General features: G+C 38.4%; 1 protein-coding gene across 4 annotated transcripts in view; it reads left to right on the top strand.

Annotated features, from left to right (window-relative positions):
• The window catches only part of Reck (reversion inducing cysteine rich protein with kazal motifs), a 104,792-nt gene that overhangs the window by 15,697 nt on the left and 73,892 nt on the right, over positions 1 to 15,203 (top strand). For 3 of the 4 annotated variants that reach the window (XM_021248494.2, XM_087183709.1, XM_004870117.3), the window contains exon 2: positions 9,026 to 9,084. In XM_021248494.2, coding sequence (XP_021104153.1) covers positions 9,026 to 9,084 — 59 coding nt within the window. Of the gene's footprint in view, positions 1 to 9,025; positions 9,085 to 11,069; positions 11,254 to 15,203 lie in introns of those variants that run through there. The other variant, XM_087183710.1, reaches the window with a different exon arrangement.

Genomic DNA, 15,203 nt, shown 5'->3' with positions numbered 1-15,203 from the left:
CAGAAGTGCTTGCTTGGGTCCTCCTTCAAATTAGAGTTTCTTAGAAAATAAGAAAAATACAAGGCGCTTTCAATACTTACAGTTGACACACTTTTTGACCTAAAATATAGGCTTTTTAAAAAAGTACTAGGAATTGAACCCAGGACTTCCACACTGAGCTACTTCCCCAACCCTTTAAAAAAATTTTTAAGACAAGGTCTCATTAAGTTGTTAAATTGGCCAAGCTGGGCTTGAACTTGAGATCCTCCTACCTCATCCTCCCAGGTGATATTTTTATGTTCTTTAGAGTTCTGTATGTCAAAAGTTTAGAATTTTCAGACACCTTTTCCCACAGAATTAATATTAGAAAGCCAGCTACACAATAGTCTTTTATTAAACCAAACTATAGTAATATGCCAATAATATCATAGACTGAAAAAAAAATCATAGACTGTCATTGTTTTGTGGAGAAACAATTTCTGGTTTCAAGCTTAGAAGCCTTGTTTTTTAAGATTTTAAAAGGACACCTTTTATTCATTTGTTCATTTCCCTGCTCTACTAATGCTACTTTCGATCAAAAAAAGCTCTGCTTTTGTTTCATTTGTATACTAAAGTAGTTTAGATTTTATTTGAATAGATCATATTGCATTTATTAGTATATATATCCATGTGTGTATAGGTTTATATGTTTTAAGCCATTGTACCAGATCTGCTTGCCTGAAATATAATATTCTTACCATATTCTTGCCAGTCCTAAATAGCCCCTAATCATTTACCTTTTTTCTATTTGATATTTCTCAAATTGGCATTCTGAGATGCTAATAACTGGCATGAAAAGATGTTCTATGCTTTGAGAATTCTGCGTACTAATTCCTTCTTTAGCAGATTAGTAATGTACCTTAATTTTTTGAATGGCTTCATGAGGTCCTGCAGTAAAGAAATCTGTTTAATTTTGTTTTATCCTTTATTTCCCAATGTATTTGAATATGAAACATTTTTTTTCTTGAGGCATAGGTATTAACTCATGCAACAGTGCTCCTTTAAACACAAGTTTGATAATACACTGGTTTTTTCTTTTTTTTTTGATAGCAGTAATTGAACTTCGGTCCTTGCACTTGCAGAGCAGGTGGCAGAACCACTGAGCTAAATCCTCAGCCTAAGGGATCACTGGTTTTCTAATGTAGGGACTCATAGCTATAAATTTTCCTCTTATAAGTGCTTTCATTGTGTCTCACAGATTCTGATATAACATTGTCATCTGTGACCCATTGTTTGTTCAAGAGTTATTATTCAATATTTAAGTTTGTGTAGTTTCTGAGATTTCTTTTGCTGTTGATTTCTAGTTTCATTCCATTATGGCCTGACAGGATGCAGGAGATTATTTCAGTTTTTTTGTGTTTATTGAGACATGCTTTATGGCCTAAAATATGGTCTGTTTTGTTTTTGAGATGGGATCTTTCTATATTGCCCAGGCTGGGCTCAAACTCACAATCCCCAGTAGCTGGGATTGCTACATGCTGCTACACCCAGCAGCATTAGTCTGAGAAAGTGGATGCTCTCAACTTTCCTCTTTACTTGTGTCCTGAAATCTTTTCCTCTTGTCTAGATTTTGTCCTACTACCAGACTGTAACTTGGCTGATGTAAAAAAACATAACTTTTGTTCACTGATGTTTCCCTGTTTCCAAATACAACACCTCTTATTGAACCCACATCCCCTTTCAGGAATCATGTCATTTCTCTACATTCTGTTTGACCTTCAACTGGGTATACTGCAAGTCAGTTCTGCCACCGGCTATCCAGAGTCAGCACAGACTCCACAAATTAAAGGGCATAGTCCCTAACAAAGGTGCCCTTTGTGTAGATATCAACCTCACTTCATGGGTTCCCAGGTCACGTACACTTTTGACCTGGGTTTAAATCTGGAGTTCCCATGATTCAGTAATTTATTAGAATAACTTATGGAACTCAGCAAAGTACCCTACCTAAAATCAGTTTGGGGCTGGGATGGTAGCTCAATGATTGAGTGTTTGCTTAGTATGTGGGAGCCTCTGGGTTCAATTTCCAGCACCAACAGATAAAAACCAAAAAATCAAATTACTGTTTTATTATAAAGAGTACAAATCAGAAGAAGGGCAAAGTCCGGAAGGAAATACAAAGCTTCTGTGCCCTCTGCTCATGGAATCAGGATGTATCGTCTTCATCTTACTAGATTCTGGGGGTACTGAGGACCCCTTGTAGATAGTCAAGAATTAGTCAAAACAAGCACAAAAGCCAAAGAGGTTTTGTGTTTATTAAAAAGAAACATGCTTTGCAGAATATGGGCCAATTAAAAGTAGGAAAAGAAGTACACTCTGCAGGATGAGAGCAGACCACTGTGAAAGAGAACACAGTAGCCCCAAGGAAAAATGGCCACTGTCTTTTGTATCCCCCACTCCTCAGGCTGATGTAGGTCTAGATTGTCCTATCAAAAATCTGCTCTAGTTCTCAAGAGAGGATTGAAAATAGCACTCCAAGGCCAGGGATTTAGGTCAGTGGCACTGAGCCTGCCTCACAAGCACAAGGTCCTGAGTTTGATCCCTGGTACCACATAAAAAAAGAAAAAGTAGCATTTTGATTGGTTTCGGGTTCAGGGTTTTGGGAACTGTTTCATGCATGTTTCCTGGACTCTGTGATTCACAGGTCACATCCACATGCCCAACCTGGTTGCCGTGTTCTAATCTGCCTCATTACCAACACATTGTATTCACCAACCCTGGAAGGTTCAGTGAGCTTCTGTGTCCAGAGTTTTTATTGATATTTCATTGCATATGCACAATTGATTGAATTATTAGTTACATGGTTAAACTCATTCTCCAGTCCCTGTCCCTCTGTCCCTTCAAAGGATTAGGGGAGGTCCCGTTGAGAGGTGACCGAAAGCCCCAACCTTGTAGTTACATAGCTTGTCTTTCTGGTATGGCCAGCCCCCATCCTGAAGACTTCGTTACAAAGAGACTATTACTCTGGAAATTCCAAGGATTTAGAGTCCACCAGGAATAGAGGACAAAAGCAGGAGATTCCTCATTTTACATTACCAATCCTTGCCAGGCCATGGTGGTGTATGCCTGTAATCCCAGCACTCAGGAGGCTGAGGCAGGATTATCACTATGAGTTCAAGGCCAGCCTGGGCTACATAGTGAGACTCTGTCTCAAAACAAACAAACAAACAAACATTGCTAATCCTTAAAAGACTTTTACATTATTCAGTTTTTTCTTGAACTCATTCAGGCTCACCATTTCACACTGATGACACTTAAGGTCATTAGTATCCTTCACCTTGTTAAATACTGTGATAATATGAAATTCTCAGTACTTACAACATCTAACACCTCTTTCTGAAATGTTTGGTTTACTTGACTTTTTGGTTACCATTGTTCCTCTTAGTTCTCTTCCCATACATTGGCTACTCTTCTCCATTCAGATATCTTATGGACATCTCAAAATTATTTAGAAAACTGAATTTCTGATCATCTCCTTACCTGCTAAAGTTTTCCTCCTTATTGTTATTCATTTTTAGTAAATGCTGTTTCCAGATACTTATATCTTCTCACTTCCTTGTACCCCAAATCTTGCAGGCATCCTTGGCTTTTTCTTTTCATATTTTATATCCAATCCAGTAGCATATCCTGTCAGCTTTATATTCATAATACATCTATATTTTGGCTACTTAACCCTCCACTGCAACTGTTGTCACCAGCTAGTGTGGGTCTTTGCTTTATTAGAAATGGAAATTAAAACTAAAGCATGATTTTTCCTGCAAATACTGCATGAAAAAATTTTAAATTTTCTTTCTTTTTTGGGGGGGGGGCAGGGTCTCATTATATATCTCTGGCTGGCCTTTTAAACTCACTAGGTAGCCCAGGCTGGCCTTGAATTCACAGTGATCTTTCTACCTCAACCTCTGAGTGCTGGTTGAAAGAGAAAATGGTAAGAGACTTTAGCTTGAGGAGCTGACAAAGATCAGGCTGGCCCTTTACAAAACAGAGTAAGAAAAGCTAGGAAGACTCCAGCATGAGGATCTGAAAGGGGCAGATTCTGATGAAGAGGATCAGACTGGCCCACCCACAAAAGCAGGAGGCCCACTTTTAAAGATTAGCTGAGGTGGGCCAGGTTCTAGTTAATTATTATTTCAGGCCTGGTTTCATGAAAGTTCAGGTTGAATCCTTGTGACTTGAGGGTCAGTTTTATTTATTATGGGAGGAATGTGACTGGAGGGAAAATTCATTTCCTGTGAGAGGTATTCTTATGACTTGAGGGGCAATTTTAGTCAAGTGAGCCTCTGCTAGAATCCAGGGTGACCTTAGGATAGGATAGTAGTGGTGAACCTATGGTGTGCATGCCACAGCAGGCCATTTGTGTCATTGAAAGCTCTAAAAGGTTTGCCATCACTAGTTTAGGGCAATGGAAACCTCTTGAAGGGTGATGAGATAGGCAAGTTAGATTTAAGACTAATGGACACTCCACATGACTAACATGTCTATTATGCAAAACTGAGAAGGATTTGACCCAGGGCTTCACAAAGTGAAGGACAAGCTGTGTTCTCTTTTTTGTTACCTATTGGGCATGTGTAGGTGCAAGTAAAGAGTCAATTTTTAGCAAAAACCACTTTTAAGACCCTGACTGCCTCAGAAGAAAACACAAGCTACTAAGGGCCCAGGAGTTTGTTCTTTGTCCCTATGATGGTCTGACTATTGATGACTGTCAGTGTCTCCAGATAAAAGTTCAAGGATGTCCCTTAACGAGATGAGGCGCTCACTGTGGCCTAGGCAGGTTTTTTTTTGGGAGGGGGCAGGGTGTGTGTGTGTTTTTTGAGACAAGGTCTCTCGGTGTAGTTCAGGCTGGCCTTAAATTCACAATGTAGCCCATACTGGCCTCGAACTAGTGGTGATCCTCCTGCTTCTACCTCCTGAGAGCTGGGATTGCAGGCATGTGCCACCACGCCCGAGTTTTTTTGTTCATTTGTTTGTTTTGCTTCTTTTTGGTTTTTTGAGACAGAGTCTCGCTTTGTAGCCCAGGCTGGCCTCAAACTCGCCCTGATCTTCCTGCCTAAGTCTCCTGAGTGCTAGGATTACAGGCATGTGCCACCATGTCTGACTTCTGGCAGTTTCTTGACATCTTGTAGCAGAAAAGCATTTCAGTTAGTACTCATTGTTGTGCCCAGATTACGAAGTCCCAAAGACCACCAGGAGGCCGTTTTTGATGTAAGCACACGAGGGTCGTTTATTCAAGCTTAAGCAGGGACTCTCAATTGTCACCGACACAGTGGATCGAGATTGAGAGCCCCGAGTTCTAAATTAGCAGGGTTTTTATTGAGATTACAGCAAGCTTCGGTCATTAGCAGCCATATGATTGGTTAACATTTAGCAAGTATGAAGTGTAGAATTTTGATTGGCTAGGCTCATTGGGGGTTGAAGAGGATTACGTATAGGTTTTTACAAGAAAAATGGGGACAAAGGTTAGTGGTCTACTGTCACGTACTGATGGTCAGCAGACATCTTGACTCATGGTCATGACCACCTTGTGTGGATAGTCAGCACGTTAACAGATTGTCCTATAGATAGTGGGCCCGGGACACTTGTTTCTAGGGCAAACAGATGGCTGAGTAATGAGCTTAGAAATCTTGAGTTACAGATCATGTCTTTTGTCCCAGATTAAGCACATTTAATCATTAATTTAAAAGAACAAAGGAGACTGTTCCATTTTGGACAAAATGGAGTCATTCTGGTCTCACATTAGCAAAATAGAGTCACTTTTGGTCTCACACTCATCAGTGAGAGACACAGATTTGGTAGGCAAAGTTGGAATTTAAGAGAAAATGGGAAGAGACTTCAGCTTGAGGAACTGAAGAGGACACAAGTCTGATGGAAAGTATGACTGTCCTGTTAACAAAGAAACAAAAACAGTTTTTATAGAGTAGAAGGGTTGGCTGGAGTCTGACAGTTACTTCAGTTCTGGTTGTGCAAGATGTCTCTGGAGAAGTCTTTATTCCTTAGGGGACAATCTAGTCTTCATGAGGTGATTGTTTTTGCTTGGGGCAGTCTCAGAAGGTCTGCTGGAACCCAATGAGATAATAGATTTAGGAAAATGGTTGGAGACCTCTGGGTGCTCCTCGTTAGTTGAAGGTCCCTTAACTCTTGAAAGGGGGTGAGATAGGTTATGTAAATTTAGGGCCAATCAATTTTGTATTACCAGCTTTTAAACAGACTCTCTCTAAATGATGAACATGCTAAGCAAGGATCTGACTCAGATTTATGGCAATGAAGCAGACAGATACAAAATAAATGTCAAGCTTTGTTCTGCTTTTAGTTAGTTATCCATGAATATCTATAGGCCTGTCACTGGTAAAGGTCTGAGGAAGTAAGGAACATTGACTTATCCTACACACAGACTAAGTTTGTTGGTGGTCATCGCAGAGAAAGAATTTTCAAGACTAGTCAGTAAGAGGTACAGAAAATATTTATTTAGAAGAACAAAAGTACACAGAAGGGAGTTGAGAGAATGAGATGCATTATGTTCTGAAGCTGGGAATATTTATGTATTTTGAGGGGAGTGAAAATCTGTAGAATTTGTAACTCTATAGAAAGTTCTGGCTTGGTTTACAGGAGAAAAGGATGGCCCACTCATAGGTGAAAGATAATGGGTCATTTTACAGGTGAAAGGATGCCCCATTTTATAGGAGAAAAGCTTGGACCCAGTCTGTGGTATTTTTTAAAAATGGGTGATCCAAGATGTTTTGACTAAAAACATTTTTTGAACTCTCTTAATATGTTTCTTTAAGGTGAGGTTTCTGTGCTTTATCAATTAAGCTAATTTGTGGAGTTATAGTATCTGTAAAGGATTTGGGATATAAGGGGCCTGGAAGAAAAAACAAATAAGCCTAAGAATCGTAAACAAAACTAGGGAGTATGGATTACCTGGTGTCCAGAGGTTGCAGTCTTCTTAAAAGTACAGTTTTAAAATTATGACTTTGTCTTCTTTCTACTGATTTTATTTGATCCTACCTCAGGCTTAAGTGAAGAGTCACTGTATTTTTAGCAAAAGCAGCTTTTGGGTTCCTCGCTGCCTCAGAAGAAAACACGAATCATATTTTTAATGAATAACAGGTTAAGGGCCTAGGGTGTATCAGACCTTTGTCCCCATAGTGGTCTTGTCACTGGATAGTCTGAGGAGTTGCTACAAAGAGGAGGTGGGGACCTCAACACACCCACCCACAGAATAGGTTCCCAGACTTTCATCACAGAAAAAGAATTTTCAGGACACACAGAAAAGATTATTGGCAGAAGAAATGTACACACTTGTTTCTGGGTTTTGAGGTGCTAGAGTCTCCTTCTGGAGGTAGTTTTTTTCTGTCTTGAGCAAAGAATTAGTCGAGACAAGCACAAAAAGTGGTAGCAAAGTTTTTATTAAAGGCAGGAAAAGAAAGAGGCTCTACAGAGCGAGTCTGGATCAAGTAAAAGTAGGAAAAGAAGTACACCCCGCAGAGTGAGAGTGGGCCACCATGGAAGACAGAACACAGTGGCAAAAACTCAGTGTGTATTGTCCTTTTCGTACCACTCCTCAGGCTGACATTAGGTCTAGGTCATCCTTTTGAAAACCTGCTCAGATTCTGAAGAGAAGCCCATGTGCAGGGCTTTGGGAATTGTTCTGGACTTGTGTTCTGGAATCTTGTCAGGCCTCCTTTCTCAGCCAGTTTTTGTCATGACCTACCTACCTTCATGTCTCACAATGAGGAAGGTCTACAGGCATTTGTACAGTGAGACACATTTATGACCTCATGCTGAGTATATTTATGTTTTTTGGGTGGTAGAAATCTGGAATTTGTTAATCTGTAGAAAATGTGGGCTCAATGTACAGGTGAAAGCTCCATTTTACAAGAGAAAGGCATGGGCTCTGTCTATTGTATTTTTTAAGACTAAGGAATTTAGGAATCAGTAGCCTAGAAGGGGAAGAAATGTAATCTTGGGTGGCTTTTATCCTGAAGCTGCAGTGTTTAAAAAGCACAATTTAAAAATTATGATGTTGCTTTGCCTATTTATTTCTTCTACCCTACCCTTCTGTCTCACTATCAGCTTACTCCAAGATGCTATAATGTCTTGTCAGTACTACTGCAACAGCCTGTTGATGTTTCTTCCCTTGTTCCTCTATAGCATATTTTCTAGCATGGAAACCAGAATTATCCCTTTAAAATATTATTCAGATTATGGCATGCTCAAAACCCTCCAGTATTTTTCCATCCTTCTCAGAGTAAAAGGGAAAGTCCTTACAATGGCTTGCAGAAGCCTGTATGATCTAGGCTCTGACCATTTCCTCTCAGTCTCTTTCTGTTTCTTCTCATGTCTTAAATGTTGCTTTTCTTTAGAATCTAGTGTTACATTTATTTCCCAGTAGAAACTCCTTAGGCAGTGTCATTTTCATATACTTCTTTTGTAGTGGTGACTTCTAAATTTGGATCTTTAGGCTTGACCTTTTTTTGAACTTTAGGATTCAATATCTGACTACTGAAATTTCCAGCTGAATATCCCATAAGAACCTCAAATTCAACATATCTGAAACAAAATTCACTATTTTAAAAAAATCATTGGACTTTGTATTATAGGTATAATAATAGAATCTAGTCACTAGGGTAATTGTAAGGATTGAGTAAGCTAATACTTAAAACAAGGTTCAAATTCTGGCATGTAGAAACCACATAGTAAGTAGTAACTGCTATTATTACATGACAATTTCACATGTAAGCTTTTTGAGGGCAAGGACCATATTCTCAAACCTACCATTGTCTTTGACTTGTGATAGATATTCTTCAAAGGTTGAGTTAAAATGAATAATAAGGGGCTGGGGTTGTAGCTCAGCAGTACGGCATCTGCCTAGCAAGCGCAAGGTCCTGAGTTCAGTTCCCAGTACAAAAACCAACAACAACAATAATAACCTATTGGATGTATGGTTTGTATAATCCTCTTATTATCTTATTTAACAGTGGGATGACATCAGATATTTATTTTTTCTCCCTAGGTGCATTATGTTGTCATCATTCAAAGGATAACCAGATGTGCCGTGATGTTTGCGAGCAGGTAAGCTTGATGATAATTGTAGACGCTATCAGTTACACAACGTTTTAAAGTTAGTTATGAAGAAATCTGTTGAATAGCACCTTAACTATGCGATCAGGATTCATATCTCATTAATGGAACAAATTGACCTATGCCTGCTGACATGATGCACTAAGAATACAGTATCTTACAAAGGGTTCCTGCCAAAAATGTATAACCTAAATCATGAGGAAACAAACAGAGAAACCTAGATTGAGGGTAATTCCTCAAAACAACAGCTTTTATAGGCTTGGAAATATCAATTATATTAAAAATACTCATATCACAGGCCAGAGATTTAGCTCAGTGGCACTGCGCCTGCCTCGCAAGCACAAGGTCCTGAGTTCAATCCCTGGAACCCCCCCAAAAAATTCGTATCAGTTATTATGAAAACAAAGTCTAAGAAACTCTTCCAGATAAAAGGAAACTAAAAACCAGGCGTGGTGGTACACTCCTATTGTCTCAGCACTCTGGATGGAGACTGAGATAGAAGGATGATGAGTTTGAGGTCAGCCTAGCCTACATAAATAAATGAGAGAGAGGAGGGAGAGGAGAAAGAGTGGGAAGAAGAAAACCAAAGAGACATGGCAACTAAGTGCAATCTGTCATTCTGAGTTGGATCCTGGAACAAAAAAAAAATGGTCATAAGGGACTTTATTGAGATAAATTAGTAAAATTTGAGTATGGACTAGATCTTAATTAATAGTATTGTGTCAGTTTTGTGATTCTGAATTTGGTCATTTTTATGGTTTAATGTGACAGTGTCCATGTTCCAGAGATTTGTACGTGCCAAGATTTAGAAATGAATAATCATAATGTCTACAATTCTTAAATGGTTCATCGATATCATAATAATGGCATCTGTGTATATATAGAGTTGAAACAAATTTTGTGAGATTTTATTTATTTATTTATTTATTTATTTTTCCAGTACCTGGGATTAAACTCAGGACCTAGCACTTGTCAGGCAGGTGCAGCACCACTGAGCTACATCCCTAGCCCTTTGAAAGATGTTAACAATGGGTGAATCTTGGTGAATACCATGTAGGGGTTGATTGTATTGTTCTTAAAACTTTTTAGATAGAATTTTTCTAGTTGACCCTTTTTATGCAAATTCCACAGTTTATAAAGTCCTACCTTTCTTTCATCATATTAGTTGCGTTATCTAGTATTAGCACTTGAAAAATAATAATCTCAGTCATTTCTTGAAGTTTTCTACTAAGTGTGCTGTTAGGAGGTGGAGGCTAGTTGGAGGTATGTCACTGGGGGCATGCCCCGTAAGATCTGTCTCCCTCTCTGGCTCTTCCCTTTGCTGTCTGCTTCCTGGTTGCCATGGGATAAGCACATTTTCTTCAGCCATACCCTTCTGCCATCCCATTTCTGCATTGGAGCCAGTCAACCATGAACTGAAACCATAAGCCAAAATAAATCTCTCCTCCTCTGCGAGCATAACACTGGCTTTCACAAACACATCCTTTACTTTTCTACTGTAAATTTTTACTTTAGCGTAATAGTTGCCAGCTGTGTGACTTAGTACCTTTCCCTGAGGGATACAAGAAACAATCATTGTGTTTATTCACTTGATATGACGAAGGGCAAGGTGTATGAATGTGTACAAAAGTGTCAAACCAGGATTTTCACTCACATGATGCTCCATCTATCAGGTTTTGCATATGTTCACTTGAGCATCACAGAGGGTATAATACACCCACACCACTGTAGGATTTGTTTTTTGTTTTGTTTTTGTTTTTTGGTACCGAGGATCGAACTCGGGTCCTTGCGTTTAGCATTTGTTTTTTAAAAAGTTATTTTAAAGTTTTTCTGGTAGAAGTAGCCTAATTCAGTGCAATGACACATGAAAAACCAGATGTGCAAGTTTTGGAGGAGATCAAAAGTGAATTAGCAAATTACTCATGCATGGATGATGAAGGTGATCTATTACGGTAAAATACATGTTTTCATAACAGAAGAGTGGTGTGGGTGGATGATGGTGATGATGGTGATGATGATGAGGAGGAGAACAACGATGACAACTTTGACGTTGGGCATGTGAGCCAAAGTTCCTGTGACAGTGAAATGGAATGAGAATCAAATGACACAGACACAGGGAACGAAGATCTCCTTGATTCAGGTGACAAAGAAAACAGCAGTGTGAGTACATATTTAACTAGTTGATATGTTGCACAATGGTCACGCAACCAAATGGAACAATCCAATGTTAGAACTAGGTCCAAAAATATAGGGAGAATCTTGGCAGGGGTGAAACCTATTAGACAGAATGCCCGAACTGCCGTTCAGTTTTGGAAATTATAACAGATGAAATGCTACAAGATGTTGTGAAATACGCAAAGGCTAAAAGTAAAACATTATGTACCAGGAGCCATATTCAACAATGTTTTTATGGCACTTCACTAGCTGATCTGAAAGCATTCATAGGTCTGCTGTACTTAGCAGGGATTTCTCATGGCAATCTAAGGAATGTAAAAGACTTATGGCAAGGCAATAGGTCAAATTATGGCATAAAAATTTATGCCCTTGTAGATACAAAGACTTATTATACTTTCAGTTTAGAAATTTATTCCGGAACTCAGCTATCAGGTCCTAATTCATACAGTACTAAGCCAAATGATATTGTGAACAGACTTGTTGCTTTCATCTCTCAAACTAATCAAAATGTAATATTCAACCATTGGTTTACCAGTTTCCAGTCGATGTTGCATTTGCTAACAGAGTGCAAGTTGACCATGGAACTATACACAGGAACAAAGCAGAAATTCCAAATGAAATATTATGATTTCAAAGCAGAATTTTATAGTACAGTCTTTGGATTTCAGAAGGATATACATTGGCCTCATATATGGCAAAGAAAACTGGTATTGCTGATGTCAACATTGCACCATGATGGAAATATTGATAGGCAAACCTTGACAAAATGGAAGCCTGAGATAAAAACTTTCTACAACAAAACCAGAGGTGGAGTAGATGTTGGTGAGCTATGCAGCAACTATGATGTCACTCAAAACACAGAGCATTGGCTAGTGGTTGTATTTTACTTGATCCTAAACATGTGTGGCATAAATAGTTTACAAAAAAAAATAACAAGTGTAAAATACCAGAGAAATTTTCTTAGAGAATTGGGACTAGAACTTATGAGCGATCATTTATAGTAGAGGAAAAACAAAATGTTTCTGCCCAGGGAACGACACAGAAAAATTGTGGAGCACACTGGTGAGCTGACAGGTGAATAGGCAGCCACAGCATACCAAAGAGTTTACTATGACAAACAACTTTCCTTACTAGGAAAACCAAAAAGATGTCAACTGTGCCCTACAAGAGATGACGGGAAAATGAAACATACGTGCTATCAATGTAAGGGATACTTGTGTATGGAACTTACAATTTTCATGTGTGAAAATTGCCTTGGGTGTGACAGTTGAAGCAAAGACTATTTCTGTTGTATAGTTCTATTAGTATATTACAATTGGTATTATCATTTTAGTTCATATAAGAGCTTTTTTTTTTGCTTAAATTCTTTTATTGGTACATTTTAGGTATACAATATGTTTACATTTATCATTGGGTGCTTGTACCTGTACATGATGGATCTTGGTTCTTATTTTTTCCCCATTCCCTGTGTTCCCTTCACCCCCTCCACCCTTCCCTATTTACATAGACTTTGTTTCCATTTTTTCCTTTTTTCATAAATTTTCCTTTCCCCTTCCCCTCCCACTTCCCTTACCCCTTTGGACCTTTTCTTCCTATTTCAAATTATCAGTCATTCATTTTTTTTTTTTGGTACCAGGGATCGAACTCGGGTCATTGTGTTTGCGATGCAGGCAGCGGAACCACTGAGCTAAATCCCCGGCCCAGTTATTCATTGTAATACTTATTTACACTTTCAGTTTCTCGTAATAGAGAAACTATTCGGTATTTACACATGTGTGTCCTATTTATTTCACTTAAGAGTATGTCCTCAGTATGCATCCATTTAGCTATAAATATTTCTACTTTCTCGTTCTTTATGGCTGACTAGTACTCCATTTTATAAAAAAAAAATGACATCTTTATCCATTTTCGAGTAGATGGCCACTTGGGTTGTTTCCAAGCTTTAGCTATTACAAACAGTGCCACTATAAACATGGGTGCACATGTATTGCTATGGTATGATTCTTTTAATTTTTTGGGAAGATACCCACCAGAGGAACAGCTGGGTCAGATGGGACCTCTAGTCCTAGTTCTGTGAGGTATCTCCATACTGATTTCCACAGTGGTTGCACCAGTCTGCACTCCCACCAACAATGGAGAAGGGTTCCTTTCTCTCCACACCCCTGCCAACATTTGTTATTGGTTGATTTCTTGATAGCAGCCATTCTTTCTGGGGTGAGGTGAAACCAAAACTGCTATATAGATTTAATGCAATGCTGATTGAAATATTTCACAAAACTACAGAAAACAATCCAAAAATTCATTTGGAACCAGAAGAGACCTAGAATAGCAAAAGCAATTCTAGGCAACAGAGACATGGCTGGGGGTATCATGATCCCCAACTTGAAATGTGATAAAAACAGCACAATACTGGCAAAGAAACAGACCCGAGGATCAGTGGAATAGATTAGAAGATGCAGAAACAACTTCAGACATACTCAGCCACCTCATCTTTGACAAAGGAACCAACCACCCTCAGTGGAGGAAAGATAGCCTATTTAATAAATGGTGTTGGAAAAACTGGATTTCAACCTGCCAAAGATTAAAACTAGACCCATACCTATCACCATGCACTAAACTAAGATCAAAGTGGATTGAAGATCTAAATATTAAGACAGAAACACTAAACTTCCTGGAAGATAAGTTAGGTAGAAATCTTGAAGACATTGGCATAGGAAAAGACTTTATGAACAAAACCTCAGTAGCACGGTAACTAGCACAAAGAATCAACAACTGGAATCTCATCTTATTAAAAAGCTTCTGCACTGCAAGAGAAACCACCAGCAGAGCTAAAAGACAACCTACAATGTGGGAAAATATTTTTAGCAGCTGTATCTCAGACAAAAGACTATTATCTAGAATATATAAAGAACTGAAAAAAAAAATCAGACCCCCCCCCAAATTCAAAGACCCAATTCAAAAATGGGCATCTGAAATGAACAGACATTTCTTAGACAAAGAAGTAAAAGCAGCAAATAAACATATGAAAAGGGCCAGGGATGTGGCTCAGTGGTTTCGCTGCCTGCTGTGCAAGCACAAGGACCCGAGTTCAATCCCCGATACCAAAAAAAGAAAAAGAAAACAAAATTCAACATCACTGGTAATTTGAGAGATGCAGAAGAACTTATTTCTCCACCCCCATTATGTTTATTGGTACATTTTAGGTATAAAATACAGTTACATTCATCATTGGGGTCTTGTACCATTACATGAGTATCTTGGTTCTTATTTTTCCCCCATTCCCCTGCCCTCCCTTCACCCCCTCCACCCTTCCCTATTTGCAAAGACCTTGTTTCCATTTTTTTCCTTTTCTCATATTTTTTCTTTTCCCTTCTTTCTTTTCCCCTACCCCTGCCACTTCCCCTGCTCCTTTAGAACTTTTCTTCCTATTATACAGTATCAGTAATACATTTTTAAAATTATAATATCAAAATCTAGGAGACATTACCACAGATTTTACAGAATTTAAAAGGCTATAGAAAGCATATTACAAAAATCTTTTTTGAAATAAATTTGACAACTTCTAAGAAGTACCTTGGAAGACAAATTAATGAAACTAACTCTGGAGGAAATATAAAATTTGAATAGCACCTATTAAAGAAAATATATTCCTAGCTTAAAAACCTACCTATATGACCACAACAGGCTCATATACATTTTACCTGGTGAATTATAGCAAACATTTAAAGCAGAAAAAAGAAGGAACATTTCTCCCCTCATTTTAGGAACTCAACATTGTGCTAATCCTAAAACTGGATAAAGATAATAGAAGAAAAATGTATGAACATAGATAGAAATTTGTTTAACAAAACAAGCTCTTAGAAGTCAGATCTGGCAGTATGTAGAAAGTAGTTTTATTATAGGGATGGCAGTGTTGTTTCAGCATTGGAAGATCC

This window comes from Heterocephalus glaber, unplaced genomic scaffold, assembly GCF_053883595.1.
Source record: "Heterocephalus glaber isolate CG9 unplaced genomic scaffold, H.glaber_assembly_v1.0 deba00001481, whole genome shotgun sequence".
In the NCBI taxonomy this organism is placed as follows: Eukaryota; Metazoa; Chordata; class Mammalia; order Rodentia; family Bathyergidae; genus Heterocephalus; species Heterocephalus glaber.
This window is presented reverse-complemented; position numbering and strand designations above follow the sequence as displayed.